Genomic DNA, 24,010 nt, shown 5'->3' with positions numbered 1-24,010 from the left:
ATTTACTGATAAGTTCAATGACCAATATTGTACTTTAATTAAACGGTTTTGTCGAGCTTTTTAAGTTTACCTTTTTTTGTATTAAATTTATCGGTAAATTTAAAAAAAAATATTGAACTTAAAATTAACCGGTTAACATATTACTACTCTAAAATGCTAGTCTTAATTCGCTCTAAAAAGAGTGGTTTTGTACAAACTTAAAATAAGCATTAAACACCGATATGATCAAAACATAAAAATAATCAATTGAAAACTACGGTAACAATAAGAACTGTCAAAAATATTTTTTTACCCAAAGCAAATTCTGGCAATGAATAAAGAAGCAGCTATCCAACCAGCATCTCTACCTATGCAAAAATAAAAAATAAAAAACTAAAAAAAAGTGAATTGTTCTTTCAAAGGCTTTTCATTTCTACAAAAATCATGCCTGGGTTTTAAAACATTTAAATTATCTAGTAACAGAAAACTAATAACAATGTTTTAATAACAGTCAACAATATGTAATAAGTGTAATAATATAACTAACAGTTTTTTATATTTAAATTCAAAAAATTATTAGTTTAAAAAATGCCACTTCATCATCACTTATTGGCAAGGGTTTAGAAAACCTAATTTTAGCCATTTCTTTTTCATGTAATCAAAGTAAGTTGCAAATTGTAGTCACTCGAATTATAATTGTATTTTGCTAAGTGTAACCTGGCAACAGACAATCTAGTAACAAATTGTATTTTGCGATGTTGTGGCAGGTTTGTTGTTCTGATTTCTTGCAAAATTCCTTCTATTTAAATATTTTAAATCCCTGGGTAATCTATTTGATAATCACCGGATCAATCATTAATTTTAAAATGCTTCAAATTTCGACAAAATGGACTACCCAGCAACTCAAATATAAAACTCATACCAAAGTAAATAAATTTTATACTACGTACTTAAGCTATTATAATTTCTTTTAAAAAAGCAGCATAAAAATGCAACATTTCTGAAAAGAAAGATTTATATCTTAAGTAAAAATTTTGTTGTTCTCTTTTTATTAGAATTATACTGTTTTTATTACAGTAAATTATTTTAGTGTTTTTATTTAATTATTTTTTTGTTTGTTTTTTATTTCTGTTTAATTAATTAAATTATTTAGAATCAATAGTCGAATACGATTCTGTTCTATTATAGTATAAAAAGCAGTTATTATTTTATATACAGCATTATATTTTACTTTTTACGAATCAAAAGCAGTGTAATTTAGTCATATGTATTTTATATGCAACGGCGTAACTACATATTTTGCGCCTTGAGCAAGTAAAATTGGTTCCCCCTCTTTTTTCTTCAAAATCTCAAGTGAGAAAAATTTAAAAAAAAAAAATTTGTGTTTAAATTGTAGGGGTTTTATACAATATGTAATAGAAAAACCTAAGTGTTTCTAATATCCAAGTAGAAGATACCAAATGGGTATAGTTGGCAATCCTGATGCAAATAATCCAATCAAAATAAAGTAAAGATTTAGGTTAGAAATTCTGATTCAAATATCATTCAAAATTTAACGTTTTTCTTTGGAAAAAGCCACGCGTTTAGTCATCTTATTGATGTTTTCGTATATATTTTTATATTCTTCTAATTCGGACAATTAAATAAATATTTTATTTTATTGCTAATTGAATATAACTTTATAAAAATAATAAATTATTTAAAATCAAACCTATTCAAAATTTACAGACATTTCCAATTTCTAGCACATAGTTTAAAATTGTTTTTATCTTGCCTTTTCCTTTGCAAATTGATAAAGTGATTTACCCAAATCAAGTTAACAAGCTATTGCTTCCTCAACCAATATAGTGGCCAAAGAGCATAGACAGTGTTGTGACATGCTGCTTCTTAAACATGTTTTTATTCATTACGATTTTCAAAAACTTTGTTCTCCTGTGGAGACAAAATATCGCGTTTTTTAACGTCTTTTAAACGTTCATAAAACATCATTAATTACTATGCCGACAGGAACAGACTAATCAAAAATTGTACTCGATTCGTATTTATTCAAAGAGGTATGTTAGACAAGCTGGAGAGGTATCAGTTTTCCGCTGAAAATAGGATCCGAAGCTGAAAAGAGTTTTAAAGAGTGTTTCAGTGTTTCTAGTATAATTATTCCAACGGTTAGTAAAAATGGCAGTTTTGCGATTTTAAAATAGGGAGTTTTAAAATGTGATTTGAAAGCGTTTAAAAGCCGTAATTTAATAAATTACTTTCTTAAAAGTCGGTTCGATTCGATTTTTATCAACTGTTTTAACTCCCAAGAAGTAATTACAACAAAAATCATGGATAAGGTAAAATAATTGTTTCTTGCATACTTCAATATTAACAGGGTGTGCTGCCAATATTTTAACATGAATTTTCCGAATTTTTTCCATTTATTTCCCTATCTATCTGTTTTCCTTAACTTATTTTAATGTCACCCTAACTCAATTAAATAAAAGTTAGACCTAGATTCGTGTAAAAAAATGGTCGTCAATTCCAAAAATATAAACAATATTATAACCCACATTAGAAGAAGTTCATAAACTATTTGCTGAATAAAATTTTATATTATGTATATACATATAAAACTTACTTAAGATGCGCAAGTTTGATGAAGAGCTATTTTCCCTGATTATCCCTCATTTTGTAGATATCTGATTTCACTGACTTTACCCTGTTTTCCCTTATCTGGCAGAAACCCTGATTAATGTAAAACTATCAATGTTTTAGTCACTCCCAACTGTTTTTTTTTCTTTTTTCCCTCCCCTTCTTTTCCTCCCTGCCTTCTCAAGGGAGAAATTTATTACGTCCCTAAAAAACTATTATTTTAATCTGGAGAACATTAAAAATTTCCAAGATGTCATTTAGTTGCTTAAGAATGTTTGCGGATAACAAACAGATTATTTGCTTGCTGTTATTTGTTGAAGCAATATTCTTAATATAAGAATATAAAATATCTGTTTGTAAATCTGGCAAATATACTATCAAATGTTAATTTAATCTAGACGTTTTTAAATTCTTATAAATAATAAAAATAATGAAAATAATCGAGACATTTATTATTGAATTTTTATCTAAACATTTGACAAAATTTGCTTTAAAAAAAACAACATAAAAAAGTAACTATAAACTAATTATAAATTTGACTTACTAATTTTTAAGAACATTATTTTCTTTTATTTGTAATGCCTTGATTGCTTATGACGTTTTTAAAAATATATCATAGGATAGTTTTTTTTAAAAAGTGGAGTGTGATTGGATAACTTTAAGTTATGATATTTGAGCGGTATTTCATTAAAAACTATGCCCTCCTGCGCAATAGACTCTAATCCCGCTGGTTGTCACGCACGGTGCATAAGCAGTTTATGTCATCACATAAATCGGATTGAAGTTGCTATCAGACTTTCTGACTGCGTTGCCTGTGATATGATACTTGTTGATTTTTCCAAGGTAATCTAGAAAAAGTGAAAAAGAAAATTTGCGCCCAAATAATTTGCGTATACATTTTATTCACATTAGTACCAGTCTTTACATTTCTGGAGGTCTTTCAATAATAACACTGTATTTCAATAATAACCAATAATAAACAAGTTTATCAACTTGATAATAACATAATAATAAGTTAATAATATGTAACCAAGTAAAAAATTTATCCTTTATAAAAATATTTAATGAAGTTACATTAAAAGTATACAAAAATGCAGAATAAACATAAACTTACTTCATAAAATAATTTGAATGCAGTTCTCAGTTAAACACGTTCAACACTGATGTGTAGCCTGTCACACATTGCAAGTTAAGATGTTTGTTAACATTTTTTTATACTGTTTTATTTATATATTTATACCTACTAATAAATATTATTTTTATGAAATATATTTTATCAACTATAAAATTTTTAAAATGTTTCATAAAATTTTTTTTTAATGTTAAGCAAAATGAAGTAAGTTTATGTTTATTCTACATTATTGTGTTTTTAGGATATTTAAACACACTAAATATTATTTTTTTTTTTATTTGGCTGAGGTAAGCAGGCTTTGTGAGAAAAAAAAATGTTTGAAAGTGTTTGAAGTTTCAAATTTTATCTTTATATTATTAGATCTTCATAATTGTTTATATTAAATATTATTATTACTTATATATTTTTATTTTGTTTTCTGTTTTATTTCTAATTCATGAATTTCGAAGTTATGTTCATTAAATTTTGAAATTGTCTTGATTTTATTCTGCATTTTTGTATACTTTTAATGTAACTTCATTAAATATTTTTATGAAGGATAAATTTTTTACTTGGTTACATATTATTAACTTATTATTAAGTTATTATCAAGTTGATAAACAAGTTTATTATGTAGAGTATATAAAAGAATGCTCTGAGCATTACTATTATAATATTTTAAATTTTAACTCATAGAAAATTTTCATTTTCAGTTTTTCAAATTTTTGATATGCATAACAATGATTGAAAGAACTATCGTTAATAAAAAAAAATTCAGACATCAACAAAAAGTATATAATAGATATACTCAGAGCATTACCATTATAACTATTTTAAATTTTAATTCATAGAAAAGTTTAATTTTTGATGGCGAATTTAATTATAAATAAAAATTTCACAAAAAAATCACGACTGTTTAAGAAGAGAAAGAACTTTTATTGGAAGCAATTTCCCATTTTTACGTCTATGGTTAGTGAATTGGATGCTCGATATAACTGGATCACTCCTTATCATAAGATAGTTAAACTGGTTTTTCATAACATTTATCCTTGAAATTTTGCATGAATGGTTTATTCTTGCATTTCTAATCTCTTTGATAAGAGCCTCTAGTGATTCTTCTGAATAAAATCCAATGGGAAGTTCTAATGCATCGGCAATCTGTAAACCATGTTCTAAAAGTTTGTGAACGCTTGGAGGAATAACATACCAGTTATATTCAGAAAGAGTTTTATCTGCTGTATCATTACAATAATTCTGAAAAGACCTTGGATCTAAATCATATCCTGAACAAACTGCCTTTAAAATTGTCTAAAAAAGTCTAAAAATGACGTCAACATCTACACCAGTTATCCCAGAGAAGGTATCTCATTCCTCAAAGGCTCTTTGGGCAGTATTACCATCATTAGTGTTTCCAAAACCTTGTTTTTGCATGTCAACAGTAAGACTTAGTTCTTCCATCATTTTCTTTTGGATAAATGCTTTTCTTTCTTTAACTGATTCTTTTTGCTCAGAGGTTTCAGCATAAAATGACATTATTTTCAATTTATATCCAATGTGAAGAATGTACTAAAAGCATTTTATCCAACAGTGAAGTGGTGAAAGAACAAAAAATAAAGCTTCTTTATTGACATATTTAGATCTAATCATTTTAATATCATTCATCCCTGTTGGCTTTGCTGAACATACATTACAGCTTTAAAAAGAGGTAGTACTTGTCAGTGCATTGACAACCTTTCCATCAAACATAGTCAAATCCAAATTATACTTTGTAATGTCATCATAGATGACTTCATAGATGTCATCATAGATGTCTTTGTCGTAGCTGTCTTTGTAATAGCTGTCATCGTCATAGCTGTCATTGTCATAGCTGTCATAGATGTCTTTGTCATAGCTGTCATCATAGATGACTTTGTCGGTTCTGACTCTAAACGTACTACAAACGAGTCAAGTTTCTGAATCTCAATTCGTAATTGTTTCTCTTCTTCTTTAAATAGCACATCTGTTTCCTTTTTGTACTGCAAATAAACTGGTCTGCAGAAATGTGTACTAAATGGTTTTTTGTTGCACCATATTACTGTATTAATAATAGTCAGTTTTAAAGGCACATTATATGTTTGGAAAATACTCTCTTTGTTTCTAATAACTTCATCTAGAGTTGTATCTAAATATTTTTGTTCATACAGACTCTGGCTAGACGCTCCATCAAAACCGCCTTTGAAACCCATAATTCCATAACCGCATAATGTTGATTGATATCTTTAACCAACAATTTAAAAAATATTTTATTGCAACTATTTAGGCGCAAGATTTTACACAGTGTGTGATTAAAAAGAAATTGAAGGGAGCAAAATGATTCTGAAAAAATCATTTTATCAGCATAGCATTACTTTTTTTCAGTTAAAATTTTTTGAAAAGACGATAGATGTTTGCATTTTGTAACAAGGAGCTATTACTGATTATCTGATATTGTTCACCGGACAGATCACTTTGAATTTTTAGGCAGTAGGCATCTTCAACTTTCATTTTAACAGGTTCATGCAGAGAAATGTTTTTCCTAATTTTATTTGCTTTATCTGGATCCAAAGCCTTCTTCACTATAAAGATAAAATTGTTTCTATTAATGTTGGATTCAGTTGCTGAACTTTTTAAAAAAGCTGAGGCCAATGCTTCGTGATTGTTTTCAGCTAAATGGGCAATTTTAGCTCTTTTGCTTCATTTACTAAGATTTTTCCAAACTTTATTTATTCTACCTGGAACTTCTTTAAATTTAACTCTTTCATCAAAATTGGGAAAAACTCCACCTGTAAATAGAAACTTAATTAAATAGAATGATTGCATTAAGAAAATTATTAACAAATAATTCTGTTTCTTTACCTGCAGCCAAACACTCTCTATTAAAATCAATCTGTCATAGTTAATATTATGCTTATCTAACTTTGCTTCCACTTTTGCTTTAAAAAGAGACAACTTATTCTTAAAGTCGGTAAGGTCTGATTTATCGAAATCATCTTCATGAAGGTTATAAACATTTGAAACTTCTTTAAACAAAGATTTAAACAGATTAACTTTATTGAAAGTTTGCTCTTCATTTTTTTGAAGAAGAGCAATTTTTGTTTTGCTTTATATATTATCTATAACATAACACACAAAAATTATCAAAAGTTTAACAACCTTATTGTCATTTACATAACAGCTTAATAGCTACAAGTATTTTGAAAATCCATATATATATATATATATATATATATATATATATATATATATATATATATATATATATATTTATATATATATATATATATATATATATATATATGTATATATATATATATACATATATATAAATGTATATATATATATATAAACATATATATATATATATATATATATATATAAACATGTATATATATATTTATATATATATATATATATGTATATATATATATATATATATATAGTATATATACATATACTGAAAAATCAAAATGAGTAAGGGTAAATGAAAAGATAAATGTATAGATGAAATTTTATAACAAAACAAAAAACATTTGACAACCTAATCAATTATCAAGATTATCTCTTTATCTTTTACTGTATCACATTTTAACTTGTTGCTTACCAAGCCCAATCATAACAAAAATTGGGTAAGAAAAGTCAATAACCAAGACAGACAAAGGTTGTGGATTTTTACAAATATTTGCATTCATTTTATAAAGTTTATACCAACTTTTACTTTGTTTGATATCAACTATGTTCTCAGGCTTACAATAGTCAGAGCTCGGCATATCAAATAACAGGATTGCTGATGCAATTTTTACCTTCTCCTCTAATGTTAACTCGTCATCTTGCATAGCTTGAGGCATTATGGTTGAATCCAAATGCCAACAATGTTTGTACTGAGACTTTAATACAGCATCAGCAGCTATTGGCTTTTTACATACATTCTTTTACAGATGCATTTGATGTATGGCCGTAAGGTTGAGAAACGGAGCTTTAATGACATGCTCAGATTATAGGTACCATTTTGCATAGAAGTAAACAAGAATTTCTGTTATAAGAAGTAAACAAGAATTTCTGTTATCTTCACCAATGGATGGAGGTACTCCAAGTATGTAAGTATCTCCATTAATGTTAACTAAAACAGCCCTTCTATCCCTCTTCAATACTTTTCCTTTGTTTAGCTCAAACAAGGTCTTGCCATCAAAATGAATTGTAGATGAATATGGAGATGCATTAACTCAACATCGTCTTTTGTAATGATTGACATGTTTTCATTTTCTTTTTCTATTTCTATAAGCAGTTGACAACTGCTTTTATTTTATTTAAGATCAACACCTGATTGGTATAAAATTGCCGATGCTACCTCCTGTAAAACATTTAGTGACATATCACAGGCTGCAGTAGTAAGTGAAACATTACCAGTATAAATATCTTTCAGAATTTTTGCAATTACAGTATTTGAGTTTTCAGAGACATCTATGTCATACCAACCACTTGGATCGGAATCAGATTCAATTTAAGAGTCCTCGCTTAGAATCGTCTCTATAAGTTCACTAAAGGGTGTTTCGTCTATCAAGCTTTTAAACTGTGAACAATTTTTTTCCTGAATAAATTAACAGAGGTTAAACCAGCGCTAAATTATTTAACTAAAAGCCTTGACTACCTTTTTTTTATACTTAATAGCAACTTTTTCTTATCTTTACTGATTATATTTTTGAGATTAGAATTGCTAGCTCAAAAAAAATTTTTAATTCAATTTCAAACTCATTTTGTTTTAGTCAAATAACTGATGGTTCTTCTTTTTGCATTTTTAGTCAATTTGGAATAAGACTTATGCATATTAAAAGTTTTTGTCACTAAAATTAAATCATTTAACACATCAAAGCTAGCTTTAATCCACGGTCTCTTGATTTTAAACAAAAAACTTTCACGACAACCATCTGGACAAAATCTTAAAAATTTTCTTCACAGAGACAAGCAATAATGTTCGATATTGGTGCAGGTTTAAATTGTTAGTTATATCAAATGTTGAAGACTATTCAAGCTTTTTGAAAGCTGTACATCTAAACAGAAAGGTTTAGGCATTTTTAAATAAATACTTTAGAAACCAGTAATTTAAATAACTCCAGTATCGATAAAATTCTACCTGATATAGCTGGTTTTGCCTCTTTTATAATAAAAAGTCCCGTTTTCTTTGACCTTTGTTGTGCTTTACTCCTTTTTAATATGTTTATTGCAATCTTAAAATAGAAAACCAAAATGATAAACAATCAGAAGTTGCACCAAAATATTAATATACAACAATAGAAACAACTTAAAATTTCAAAAGTTTACCAATTCTTGTGATTTTCAATACCACCAAACAAAGTTTTTTTGGTGGTATTGAAAAACCGTATATTTTCAAACTAAAATATAGCTCGCTATATATAAAGTTATAAAAAATTTGAAATTAACCTTCGGCTCTATATTTAAATGTATCTTTGCATACTTCTGTAGATCACAAAATGATACTTTTGAACTCTCCAATAACTGAAGAAGCACTGCTGCCTAATTCGTATCCAAAGATGCACTCATTAACCTTTGCAAACTTTCTGAGGCAATGAACTATAGGCAATAAATAAGTTTGAGATGCTAACACATCTCTCTATAAAATATCTACTTTTTCCAGAAGTTATTGGAATTGTTCCCATCAAAGGCTATCCCATAATAACATCGAAGTAAGATATAATATTCTTTAAGCCAATTTTTAAAAAGAGGCCAATGATCTAAAAGTAGTCTTTCCAAGTAATGTCACAACCCCCATAAGAAGATGTAACTCTGGTGGAGGGACAAAGTGATTAATTTTATCTTTAGCATTTTTATCTTGATAAACGAGCCGAGGACTAAAAACATTTTAAAAATCTTTCAACAAATAAGTTGTACCAACGATCAAAAGAACCTAACTTTTTTGGATTACCAGATTCTAGGGAACATTCGCTTTCACACCACAAGCACGCATGTTTACCTGAATGAGTAGACAGACCTAAGATGCTGTTAGCACATTTTAAGTCAAATGCAAGGTGATATGTAACAATATCCAGATTTAATTTACTCAAGATGTTTTGCTAATTTCCATTTTCTTTACTTACATCTTCAAAAATAGAAAGAATAAAACACCTTTTAACTCCGCTGTCAATGTAAATCTCATTTTTGTTGGTTCTATCAAATACATTTGCAATTATTTTAAAAAATCCTTGACCTCCATTGATTGATATACGTACCATACTTTTTATAAGAATAAATTCAGAAGTGTCATGGATAAATACTACATGTCTTGTTACAATTTCATCATTCCAAATAAAGTTCTCTTGTTCTATTTTATATTTAGATTCAATTTCCTCTTGTAATAATGTCATCGTACTAATTACATTATTCTCCACAACAGTAGATAATCCCAGATTCTTACGGAGACTTGATATCAGTTTTTTTGTTTTATTTTTTGTCGATTCCAAAACAGAAGTTAATTCCATCACTGTTTGAAATGATATCTGATTAAAAAACTTTCTAGAAGATTTATTGTCTTTAGTTCCAACAGTTAAAGTTAACGGATTTCCACCTTAAAGATAAAGTATAGTTAATTATATGTATCTTTAACCTACACCTACTTTAATTTTACATAGCAAACATTTTGAAAAAGTTGTTAGCAACCTATACAATTGCTTAGTTAAAAACCTCATATTTACTGAGTGTTTTAAACATGCATGTAAGTTTTATCTGAGCATATAAACCCTCTTTAACTATTTAAAAATGAAAAATAAAAACTTACAGACCTGTAGATATTTTAAAGGATTGGCCTCTCTCAATGCCTTCTCGTTCCATCTTTTTTTTTCTTATGCCTGAAGCAACTTGCTCAAATAATGTAGGATCAAGAGTTTCTGACAAATTAATTTAATTCAAAACAGCCTGACTAGAACAACAGTTGTGATAACATCTTGAAGAATAAAGTTTACTCTTAAATTATTATACGCCTTAAGGCTAATTTTTGAAGTTTATAAATAAATATTTGAAAACTTCTAATTTACTTATCAAGTAACTTATTATTAAATTTTTAATCTTTTCCAAGGAGAGTAAAGCAGCAGCTGCACATATTTTTTTTGAGAGGTTCAACATCTTTTGTATTAACATAAGATGATAGTATAATATCAATAAGCTCAGTACTACGTCTAATTCTTGGTCTGTCAACCTAATTCAAAAATAGTACTTTATAAATAATCTATATCTTTATATGTATTAATTATTTAACTTAAATAATATTTTAAGTAATATACTTGAGAAATGTTATTTATCTAGTTTAAAAGATAAGTGTTTGATCCCTTTAGCCAGTCTTCTCCGTTTAACCAGCGCTTTTGCGGGTTGAAAATTTTTCGGAAATTTTTAACTAGGGAAAATTTTAGGAAAATGTTATGTATTATTTAGGCAGTTGTAATGGACAATTTTATGGTAAAATATTGTGAAGATTATAAAAATTTTAGAAAGCTTTTTTTGAAAAACACTTTTGTCGGTACTTTGTTGAGTTTTTTTATTACAACTTTAAGTAGCAACTAATTTAATTTGTTTTTAAAATATTCTAAAGCTGTTTTGTCCTGTTATTTGCTTAGCATAATGATGTTCATATCCGTAGCAAGCTTTGTTTAAGGCTTAGCATAATGCGCACCCCCATTCCTAAAGTGGATTTTTCAATATTTATTAAATTGGCCTGAGTCAATATTTAATAGATATTGGCTAAGTTATTTTTCAATATCGGGCGGCAAAATATTTTCTCCCTAAGTTTTTCGGTTTGCGTATTTCAGTTTTTCCGTTCAAATATACAAAAAAAACCAGTCAGCAGACAAACATCAAACAATGCAATTAGTCAACTCAGAGTAACAACAGAGCTTAACGCTAAGTCAAAAACGAATTAATATGCGTTGTTATAAAAATGTAATTTTGACTATTAAAAAACTACTCGTGAAGTTGTTACAAACTATAATATACACAAACACAATTAAAAAAAAAGATATACATAGAATATACATACACACAAAATAAAAAAAATTAAAAGCCTTTAGTTTTAGTTAAGCCGTGCAAAGTACTTAAGCAACAGAGAAAAAAAATCAAAGAAGATCCATTTTGATCATTTGAGGAGACCATCTGCAAAACGTGCTAAGACACAATAATTAAATAAATTCTTTTAGTTAGTTCCCTTTTCACAATCTGTATGCTAAAATTGATTTATCTATTTAAATATTAGACCAATTAAAAGTTTGTAGTCCTATAAATAGAAAAAAAAATTTCTTTATTAATACCCAACTAGGAGTTTAAGCTTTTTGTTATTTTCTCAAAATCAAATTACTTGAAGTTTGGGCGTTTTGCATATGGACAAATAAGTTAATATAATAAATATATTAAAATAGTTATAAAAAAATGATAAATATGAACAAAATGGATAATTGTAAACAAGCAAAAACTTTCAGGTAATACTTGAATTTACACTGATAAAATTGGTTATATATTTTTTTAAACTAATTCACTTCCTGCAAGGCTGCAAGCAACCACTGTTTAAGTCTGGAGTTAAAAAAGTATTATTAATTATTTTTAAAATTGTATTAAATGTTATTGCATAGATGCATAGAGTGAAGTTGAAAACAAAAAGTGGTTGACAGAAGTCTTAAAAGACTGTAGATTTTATGATTCAGGAAAACATAAAGACAGAAAAGAATTCTAAAACAACGATGTGCAAGAAATAAAGCTAGATAAATAAAAGTAATTTGAGCCTAAAAGAACCTGTACAGTTAAAAGATGTAACTTTGCTGATTAGCAAGTCATGTAAAATTAAGCTTTGGTTGTTGAAACAACAGATGATAGCTTGTTTACTAATAGCGCCACCATGGTAACGTTTGTAAATAAATAAATAAAAAGATGTAACCTTACAACAATGGAACAAAGGCTCACATTTGGCAGCTAGAGCATATTTAACTACATTTACAATGCGTTTTTAGATGCAAAAGAATGGGTATCATTTAAAGAAAAGACCCAAATCAACAACAGTATTTTATACAAGGACGAATAAGAGATTTATAGAGGTAGAGAATGAAATAAGAAAGCGGTGAGTACAATAAAGAGAGGCAAATTGTGAGTTTTAAAACAAAAAAAACTTAGTTGTTTGCTGCTAATAATGATCATTTACCTTAGCATACACATAAGCAGGTGCTAATTTTGCAATGGATAGTATATGGGTTTCCACAAGAAGGCCAACACTAAATGATAATCTGCAAAGCCGTAAAGTAGAAGACTCAGTAAGAGAGTTGTTATTTATCAATGAAGAAATATTGATAATATTGTTATATTGCAATAATTATCAGTAGTAAACAACTAAGTTATGTTTGGATTTAAATTGCCAGCCATTTCAAACTCAAAAGAAACAAGCTCAGCTGCATTTTCTAAGCAATCAAATGTTAATTTGGGAGTTGGGTTGTGAGAAAATAAAATTTTCAATTGTATTGTTATCGAATAAGGTCACACAAGGTGTAAGATTGTCAGCAAGATAATTATTATAGAACAGAAAAAATACAGAACTAAGGTTGGAATTTTGTGACATCCGAGAAGTTACTTGAGTAACTTCAGGAATTTTTAGGAATGAACTCATCAAACTTGTCATCATGAATAACTTCAACTACTTTCCTGCTTCTATACCTGTATACATGTGTACATGTAAACTGGCCATTTAAATTTAAATGGCCAGTTTATATTTCAATTCTATTTCTAACAATATTATTATAATGATAAAAAATAAACGAAAGAAAAGGATGGCTAAAGTTAAATGTTATACTTTAACACTATGGTGTTGGTTATACGCTTACAACGTCACTTTAATATTATTTAGTATAATTTATTTAATTTAAATGTAATAATAATCAACTGAGATTTCTCGAGTTAGTGTTGGTTATTAAGTGTAGAACATGGTTTTGGTCATTAAGTGTAGAACATGAAACTTCAAGTTGAGGTTGCTAAGATCTAAGTTGTTTTGATCTTTTATAAACAAAAGTTAAAATTTAAGAAAATTTATTTTCAATATACAATTGTAGGTTGATTAAGGTTGTTATGTAGAATTGTATTCATTAATATTTATTCTTTCTATTTTCAGAAAATGTTTGAAAACTAGAAGGTTCTAAAAATTCTGATATTGAGCGAGCCAAGGCGGTTTACTTTTTTTTTTTTTTACATTTTTTTTTAGGTGCCCCAAGAAGTCCTTAACGTCTTATCACATCACCTAGGAAGAGCATTTGAAAGGAAATCTTTCCTTACCGATATTATAAAACTTGCTCAATAAACTCAAAATACAAAAGATGACGTGTAAATAGAAAGAAATATTTTTAATATTCGTCTTGAATGTATTTATTAATTGCAATTCTATAGAAAGAAATTTGTTTTTCAAAATTTTTTTATTTTTTTTATAGAAGGAAATTAACTTTTCCTTATAATTTTTATAATTTATATTAAAAAGCACATGGGTAATAAAATATTTTAAAAAATTGTGGGAGAGTTATTTTATTTCTGCAAATTACGCTTAAAAATAAAGTAGCTAACTATTAAAACGCAGAGTGCTCAAAAAAATTTTATTTTGATACTCAGGGTGCCAAAATCATAAAAGTAAAACTTAAATGCAATGAAACACACCAGTTAAAATGAACAAAACTCAGTTTTGATATCAGAAATATAGTCTCTTACCCCAAAGACCTATGTTTTATTGTATAATACGAAACATGTTTACCGTTTGACGAACCTTTGTTGAGTTTTGTTGTATTTTGATGTAATTTTGCAAACATTTGATGATTCTATTTATAATCCTTGATTGCAGGGTTAGAAAAAACTCGCGTTCATAAGCAAAAACTCAACCCAACTGGGTTTTTGATTGGGTTTTTACGTTTTTGAAAACGTTTGGTACAAATCTTTATTAGCAATGCTGGATTAATTTATAGTTATTTGAAAACCATTTTTCATTTTTTAATGGTATATTGTAAAGTAAAGTTAACATTTTAAAATATCAGTTTTATTTAAGATAAAAGTAAAGTATATGTTATTAAACATGACAAAGTATCATTCAGGGGGAGGAAATAATGCTAGCTATTGGAATGAAGTGACCATATCAAGTGATCAACCAAATAGAGTAATATTTAATTGTTGCAAAGAAAGCATAATTCAAAAAATAGAGACAATTAAAATTCATTTGGATAAAAGCAGAAGAAAGAAAAAAGGAAGTGCTAATGATTTCACTGAAGTATTTAGCAGTATATCAGAGTCAAAGATAAATACTGCAGCATCGAACAAGTTTAACCAGTCAGAATATAAGTAGAAAGATAGTTTAGGCTTTATAATTGATTCTTCTTATTCATCAATTGTTCAGTCAATTGCAATGACGGTGCAGCGGCAAACATACATTTTTTAATTTGTTATTACAGTTACATTATTTGTTACAACAAGTAATTAGAAGGATGAACTTGAATTGCAAGTTGCAAGAGTTTATATGTGATTAAGTTAAAATAAGTACAGATGTAAAATGTTTGTTAAAGTTTACTTTCCTTACAATTTTTTTTTTCTTAGAAAAAACATTAGATAGAAGTCAAGAAGAAGAAGCTGAAGAACTACCCCGAGTGAAAATAAAGCATACCCCGAGTTTTTGCCTGGCTATAATACATTTAGACTAAAAAATTCTAATTGTTTTCCAACATATTTATTAAATGAAAACAAGTAGGGGAGATGGGGGCGCATTGATCGCCGGGGCAGTATGATCTTTTGGCTTTTACTCGTTCATTTTTGCCTTACTAGAAGTGAGGTTGCAATTTAATTAACCATTATGCTTCCCTAATTGATTATTCGTAATATTTTTTCATAAGGTTATCAGCGTCAAAAAAAATAAAGAAAATATTGTTTTTCGTCATAAAAAGTGATTTTTTTAAATCGTACTATAATTCAAATATATTTTTATTTAGATGTCTGTATGGGTTAACAACAATTTTATTTTAAATTTGTAAGTGTTAGGTGAATAATATAATATATAATTTTTATTTGGCTGCAATTTATACAGTAGATATTGCTATCAATATGTTACCTATACCTATTGGGGTACATTGATCTTTGACTATGCGGGGCCCATTGATCGGAGGATCAAAGTGCCCCATTGAAGACAAAGTGCCCCATGTTTTTGTTTATAAGCAATACAGTTACACGAATGGAATTGTATTTATAATTTAAAAAAAAACCATATATAAACAAACAATAGCTTTTAGCATTTCATTTTTTAAATCTACTTATGTTATAAGCTAGTAATAATAATACTATTATTTTATAATATCAAAAGAATAATATTTAACATAATAATTAAAAAATATTTAACATAATATTATTATGTTAAATATTAGCATTTATTAAAAACATATGTTTTTATTGATATATTTTTTTACAGATCTTAAAATAGTTAGAAATAGAATTAAAAAAACAAATAAAGTTGCTATACCAAGTGAAACAATGAAAGTAGCTGTTAATAAAGTTTTAGAAGGAACACAACTGAATGTTGTAGCACGTCAGTTTAACATAGATAGAATGACTTTAAAAAGATATTGTCGTAAAAAGAGGCTTAATCCAAATGAAGCTTTCAAGCCTAACTACAACAATAGACAAGTTTTTACAGCAGAAGATGAAAAAAGTTTATCAAGTTATTTACTAATTGCATCAAAAATGAACTATGGCCTTTCAACTAGGTCAACGCGATTATTGGCATATGAATTTGCTTTAAAAAACAATAAGATATGCCCATCATCATGGATCAAAAATAAAATTGCAGGCATTGATTGGTTGCAAGGTTTTATGAAAAGACAACCAGAGTTGTCTCTACGAACACCTGAAGCAACGAGCTTCGCTCGATCAACAGCTTTTAACAAACACACTGTAAGAGAGTTTTTTCAAAATCTTAAAACGCTAAGAAATCGATATAAATATAATCCTAACTGTATATATAATGTTGATGAAAATGGTTTAACAACCGTTCAAAAGCCGGTAAAGGTTTTAGCTGGTAGAGGAAGCAAACAAGTTGGAAGAATCACATCTGCAGAACGAGGAACATTGGTAACTGCATGTTGTGCCTCTAATGCTATTGGAAATTCCATTCCTCCATTATTTATTTTTCCTAGGGTAAAGTTTCATGATTACATGATTAAGGAAGGACCTCCTGGATGTGTGGGATTTGCAAATCCTTCTGGTTGGATGAACTCAGAAATTTTCATAGAATGGATTAAACATTTTGTTAAATATTCAAACTGTTCTCAGGAATCTCCAGTTTTGTTACTTCTCGACAGTCATGAAAGTCATATTTCTGTTAAAGGCTTGGAGCTTGCAATTCAACACGGAATTACAATGATAAGTTTTCCTCCCCATTGCAGCCATAAATTGCAGCCATTAGATAGAACTGTTTTTGGACCATTGAAAAGGTTTTACAATTCTGCATGTGATAATTGGATGGTTTCAAACCCAAGACCATTGACCATTTATGATATTGTTTTAATAGTTCGAGAACCGTATACAAAAGCTTTCTTACCATCTAATATACAGACAGGATTTAGAGTAGCTGGCATTGAGCCATTCAATTCTGAAATTTTCAAAGATGACGAATATTTACCATCATCAGTTACAGATAGAGCTGCTCCAGATACAGTTACTATCACTCCTGTCAACAACATGGAATCTGAAATGATACCAGCACATGTTAATCACATAGAGTCTGAAATAACTATAGTAAATATTGAAACAAGTATTTTAAACAAAGTGTCAACAAGTGTTGCTTCTATAATCTCACCTGAGGTTTTAAAACCTTACCCAAAAGCATCTGCCAGAAAGAAAAATGTTAAAAGTAGGCAGTTAAAAACAAGGATCTTGACTGATACTCCTGTCAGAAATGAAATTCGTTTGTCAAAAGAAAAGAAAATTTTGAAGCAAACCAAAAATCAACAAAAAGTCTCCACAAAAGATAAGAAAGAAACTAAGAATTACTTGCTTAGGAATACAAAACAATGTAAACCAAAAGCTGCTTCACAACTTGACTTTCACAAATGATGAAATATTCTTAATCAAAATATTGTACTTTTAACAAGTTTTGTAAACTTAAAAGTCGTATTCTTATTTCAGTCTTTATATTTCAGTTCTTATAAATTTCAAGTTGTTGTAAAGTTTTAAACGTATATAAAGCGGGTAGCTTATAGCTGCTGTGATTTATACATTTTTTAATTAAAAATTAGACTAGTGGGTTTAACTGCTATATTTAAAAAATAATTAAAAAATTTAGATGTATTATATGTTATACAATATTACCCTTTGACTAAATTATTTACAAGATTTAGTTATAGAAGTGTTAAACGTTTAGATAATATTACGCATATAAGATCAATGTGCCCCAAGTCGGAGATCATAGTACCCCATAGTTTGGGGTACATTAATCTTTTGAGAGGGTTGTTTAAAAGTTAAAATTATTCATGTTTATCATTTTTTTAAATCAAAATATTTATATATTCCAAAAGCCAGATAGTTCTACATGTGTTTCGTAGTTAATAAGTTTTTACATCTCTTTCAGGTTCTGCGCAATTTTCAAAACACTGCTACGGCGATCAATGCGGCCCCATCTCCCCTACAACAACAGCAACATATTGGTGGAAAATTAAAAAAATGAAGGAGTTCCAAAGCTCTCCAAATTGCCTGAAATTTTTAAAGATTTTTACGATAGTTGCACACTTTTCCAGGTAGTAATGGAAGGATTTTTCTCATCTCTTCGCATTATTTGGAAAAAAATTAGAAATCATTTATGAAAAGAAAAAGCTAAGACACTTGTTCGAAATTACATTTAAGATCAAGATCATCTGCTGAAGACTAAGTTGTTAGATGACTTTGTTTTAAATTTTTAAGTTTAAATATTACAGCTCGAAGTAATATAAAATTCTTATTTATGACTCACAAAACTCCATATTTTATTATTATTAGAAAAATTGTTGAGCAGCATCAAATCTTGAGCGTTAACGTAAATTTCTTTATAAATGAAAAAATTAAAAATAAAAAGAAATAAAGACCAAAAACCCGTAAGCTTTTGGTGGGTTTTTGCTCCTGGGTTTTTGGGTGTTTTATAGTTCTTAAGTCAATAACGAAATCTCTAAGATAAACCCATGTTTGAATGTATTATTATTAATTATTATAAATGAATTTGTTGTTTTAAATATTTTATCATCCAAGAATTGTAAAACTTTTGAAAAATTTATAACCAAGGTGTTTCAGCAATTCATTTTTTAACAGTTACAATCGTATATAAAAATTGATATCATTTTTGATGTTTACACAGAAAACAGTCTTAAAAAATCAGCAAGAGTCAAAAGAGGACAAACTTTTCCGAGTCGTGTGTTACCTGAATCAAAAATTTGAGGCAATCAGATCAAAAAAGAATTGTTCTATGCAGTCTAAATATCTTGTCTTATTGATAGATTGATCGTTGTGACCCACGAGGAATTGATAATATTAAACCAAATAATCAATAAAGTCAATTCAAAGCCTTGCAAACATGAAGAAACAAAGACTCGTATGTTTTGTCACACGTGTCATGCTGCTATAAATAGTGGGGTCAAAAAAACCATGATCAAAGATATTGATACTGATGTTGCTGTTAACGGTAAAACTTATTTTTTAAAGATACGATTTTGTACAATACACTTTAATCCCCTGATTCTTTTACAGCCCTGCTATTCGTTTACCTATTTTTAAAATAAAGTGTCTAACTACAATAATATATATATATATATATATATATATATATATATATATATATATATATATATATATATATATATATACATATATATATATGTATATATATATATATATATATATATATATATATATATATATATATATATATATATATATATATATATATATATATATTTGTTGCTGTATTTTTGATAAGTTTATAACTGATGCCTAAAATCAGTGTTATTTTTCTTTTAAATTGCTTGCTACGGATATGATTCAGTTACCCTGAAGGCTATTTTACTTGTGGTTCTGAGTGTTTTAAAATGAGTATCTCAATATTATTAACGTATTGGCCATGTTTTATAAAGTAACAATCTTCCATGAAATAAAAAACATTTATCGTAAAGAAAATAATAAGTTAATATTCATAACATCTATAATCACAATAAAGAAGCAAAAACAGCGAGAATACAAGAAACTCTTGCAAAGTAGAAAATAAAAATAAATAAAAAATTTCGAAATAAGTAGCAACCATAAACAAGTTTTTACATTTTGTGGTTATTTACAATTAATACGAGTACTAATTTAAGGTAAACGCTAAATAATAATAGCAATCGTATAATAATTTGTATTAATATTGAAGCAAGTTTAATAAAAAACAGTATAATAATAGCAATAATAGTATTAGATATAGTAATGACAATAATAATGATTATAGCAGTAATAATAAAAACGATTATAACAGTAATAATAACTTTGATAAATATTAAAGATTATATTAAACAATATTAAATAGTAATAATGACAGTAATAAAAATGTAACAGCGACAGATCCAGTATTTTTAGGTATTTGAGATAGCTAACTTCCAGACATGGAGCCAACACCATACATTTGTATATTTATACTTTTGTCAAATAATGGTGCTTTGCAAAAAATTGCGATGATCGGAGGCTCGGAACAAAAAAGTCCTTAAATTTAATCCCCTCCCCTCTTCTACCCCATACGTTTAGGAACAACAAGTTGATAAAATATTTTTTGTACTATTCTTAACTAGACTTATATTTATCAATAAATCTTAAGTTCCAAAGTATGACTTTTTAGCGTTCAAAAATTATGACCATATAAAACCTGTAACCCCTCCAAATTGAGGGTGGTTTAAACTTTATATGGTCATAATTATTGAACGCTGAGAGAAAATACTATAAAACTTAAAATTTATAGATGAATATAAATCTAGTTGAAAACAGTACAAAAAACATTTGAAATTAAATTCAAGGTGAATTTAAAGGGCTTTTTTTAGTTTCTGTCCATGCATGTAATATTCAGCTCCTGTCTATGTATATATTATTCAGTTCCTGTGTATTTATACAATATTCAACTACTGTCTATAAGTATAATATTCAATTCCTTTCGATATATATGATATTTGTTTTTTGAAATCTATTATTGGTTTATTTCTATCATGATTTTATTTGTTATTATAGATGTTGATAGTTTTTCATTAACATCATTACTATCGTATCATTATTCTTCTTGGGATGATCATAATTTTTATTTTTATCATTGCTGTTATTATTATCATTAGTATTAGTATTTTTATCGGTTTCATCAGGTTTCTTTGTTTATGATTTCAGACAAATAGACAATTATAACAGATATTAAAAGAGATATAAGACTTCAATTATAAGAGATATAAGGTTTTTAAAAAACCAGGTATAATTTTATTTGCTTAGCAACTCCTTAGCAACGCCAAGCAAGATTTGGTTTTACCCCAAAATCTAGTAATATATCCATGTTTTTAAACGGGGGGTCACATTGAACCTTTACAATTAAATTTTTATATAAAAATTTCTTAAATCCATTAGCTGAAAACACACTGTTTTTGTTAAATCATGACAGCAAGTTTCAAATTCTAAAGTGAAACAGACACCTAACTACAAATACAATAATTGATTATTTGGTGCTGTTCCTTATTTATTTACGGAAAATTAGACATCTCAAGATTTAATTATGAAATAATTCCTGATATGTCCCCCACCTGACACCCACAGCTGGTTCAATATCGTAAAATTGCCTTTACTCCTTAACTATATACATACAGTAGATGATTCTGGTACAACTCCTACATCGATATGGGACTTAAGTTATGTAAAGTTTTGGAGCAAATAATGACCCTATCTTGAGATATTTCATTCTGCGTATTTTTCTTTTTATGTGTTTTTAGATTTGGGTAAGCCAGACAAAAAAAATTTTGTAACACATTATATCAAAATTTGTATACTTTAGTTTTATATATATATAACTTCTAATTTGCATTTTTTTCATACATTATTAAACATTTTTATAATAGCTTTAGTACCACCTTAAATAATTTTAGTATTTTTAATAGAATGTAAAGGATGTCAGAATTAGTACAAGGTTGTTAAAAGTATATTATTTTTATAGTCTTGTTTGTTGGTAAGATAAATCTTAAAAAAACTGATATTATTCCCAAAACTGACAAACATATCTGAGATGTGATCCAAAAATTTTGTATTGTATAATAATAGGATTCGTCATATATTGACGAATTTTGGCCAACATACCATTTGACTTACACTCATTTTACCAAGTCAAAAAAATGAGAAGAAAAATATTTGCGTCAATTTTGATTCAAAGATATTTTAATAAAAATAAAACGGAATAAAATTAGTCACTTAGTCTGAAGTTTAGGTATTTATCAATTTTAGATTTATATTTATCAATTTAAAAAATATTGAGTTCGGTTTTGCTGGTATTACTATGTTTGCTAAAGCGCAGCGATTAAAGTAAATTGAACAAATCATGATTAATATGATTGTTTATTATTTTTTAATGACTTCTTTGTTATAATTATGTTGATGTCAGTAGCTCATCATAACAAAATAGAAAAGTATTGAAAATTAAGAGTATTAATTAATTAAGAATATTAAGATTATTTATGAAAATAAAGAAAAGATATCGTCCTAACATAGAATCTTGGTGTATACCTGTGGAGCATTTTAATGGCAAAGATTTGTCATCTTTAATGAAGACAAATTGCAGAATAATTAGAAGATATGTAATGAAAACCCTTGCTGAGCATTACCTAAAACCCTAACCTGTTTCTATTAACTTAGAAGGATGGAGTGATCAACAGAACTAAAAGCCTTCTCTATGTCAAGAAATGCTCCCTATGAAAAACCTTTATTCTCTTTTCTAATAGTTTTAGTTAATTAATAAGTGCATGAGTTGTGGTGTGTTTGCTATGAAATCCATATTGATCTTTGTCAAGAAATTGATATTTTTGAAGAAATTTATAAGTTCTGTTGTGCATGGCTTTCAAATATTTTGATAATTTTAGATAAAAGAGATTTTGGTCGATAATTTGTGTGGTACGTTCAAAAACCCCATTTGTTGATAGGAATAACTTTTGCTATCTGGAAAAAACTTTTTTAAAAAGAATTATTCAATATGGTACACAGATGCTTATAAGTAACATGAGCAAGTTGTTCCATTCCATTCCTTTCCATTCCAAATTTTTGAATATTTTAACAACAGCTAAAGATTTTTTTGAACAACGGAAAGGTTCACATAGGGCAAAAAGATCAATTACCAGTTTAAAAAAGGTCAATTTACTAGTTTTTGGGAAAATTTTATCCCGCTTGTAAGACCCTATCATATCAACCAATTTAAATGATAAACTGTCCAACAAAATGATAAGTTTTAATACTTAATTTTTCTTGAACATTTTTTTAAGTAATGATAAAAACATTGAAAAGTTCTTTAAGAAGAATGAAAAAAGATTGAAATTTCCAAAAATACAAAATATTTATTTAATACCATATTTATGGTTAAGCAAAATAGTATCGAAAAAAAAATTACCCGAAAAACAGATTACTATAGAAATTTTTTTTGATCGAAATGTTTTTTGGGATTAGTATCGAAAACTAATTTTAAGGAATTCTGTCAAAAAAATCAAGATTCATTTAGAAAGAATAATGTCGAAAATGCCTATACGCAATAATACTGAAATTCGAATAGTATCGAAAAAATATCAAAGAGGCAGAATGTGCGAGGAGGAGTGTTGCTACATCGACTGACAAACAGGTGGAACATGCAAGGAGTGCTGCTACATCGACTGAGAGTTTGGAAAGTCTATCAATTAAAAAGAATTGAATCATAGCTATTTTTTTAATTTTCAACACTCTTCAATTTTTAATTATTTTGATGTTAATCATTTTATTCTTATTTCTATAATATGCTGCTTTTAGGATTTTCAATACTATTTCTTTTTTCACAATTTCGATTTTATTCTCTAATTCGATATTAATCTGAAAAGTTCCTTTTTGAATTAGTTGGCTTGGCTGTTTTTGATACTATTGCTACTACCCATATATATTTTTTCTATGCAAAAGCAAAAAAAAGTGCTGTTTCAAATAAAAAAAATCGAAAATTGACAAGTGATTGAATAATAACGATAGTAGGTAGTT

At 27.6% G+C, this 24,010-nt stretch overlaps 3 protein-coding genes across 5 annotated transcripts in view; 2 read left to right on the top strand and 1 right to left on the bottom strand.

The window, feature by feature from the left end:
• The window catches only part of LOC105846055 (interferon-induced very large GTPase 1), a 140,135-nt gene that overhangs the window by 70,814 nt on the left and 45,311 nt on the right, over positions 1-24,010 (top strand). Inside the window, exon 2 of one of the 2 annotated variants that reach the window (XM_065795866.1) lies at positions 18,360-19,439. In XM_065795866.1, coding sequence (XP_065651938.1) covers positions 19,352-19,439 — 88 coding nt within the window. In that variant the 5' untranslated portion in view covers positions 18,360-19,351. The remainder of the gene's footprint in view (positions 1-18,359; positions 19,440-24,010) is intronic. The other variant, XM_065795867.1, reaches the window with a different exon arrangement.
• Positions 7,221-11,124, bottom strand: LOC136079685 (uncharacterized). Of its 2 annotated transcripts, XR_010638127.1 has the most exons (5): positions 11,029-11,124; positions 10,531-10,943; positions 9,176-10,316; positions 8,868-8,961; positions 7,221-8,784 (listed from the first exon to the last, which is right to left on the bottom strand). XR_010638127.1 is itself a non-coding variant. In XM_065795868.1 (3 exons), exons 2-3 carry the CDS (start codon positions 10,577-10,579, stop codon positions 9,826-9,828), a joined length of 540 nt encoding a protein of 179 aa, XP_065651940.1. In that variant the 5' UTR covers positions 10,580-10,943; positions 11,029-11,124; the 3' UTR covers positions 7,221-9,825. The 2 variants fall into 2 exon arrangements, 1 of the variants encoding a protein (XP_065651940.1); XM_065795868.1 differs by having other exon boundaries at positions 7,221-10,316.
• On the top strand, positions 14,826-17,845 carry LOC136079288 (uncharacterized). The gene is made up of 3 exons (XM_065795021.1): positions 14,826-15,027; positions 15,341-15,412; positions 16,203-17,845. The coding sequence occupies exons 1-3, from the start codon at positions 14,826-14,828 to the stop codon at positions 17,843-17,845; spliced, it is 1,917 nt and encodes a 638-aa protein (XP_065651093.1).

Source organism: Hydra vulgaris, chromosome 04 (genome assembly GCF_038396675.1).
Source record: "Hydra vulgaris chromosome 04, alternate assembly HydraT2T_AEP".
Lineage (NCBI taxonomy): Eukaryota > Metazoa > Cnidaria > Hydrozoa > Anthoathecata > Hydridae > Hydra > Hydra vulgaris.
This window is presented reverse-complemented; position numbering and strand designations above follow the sequence as displayed.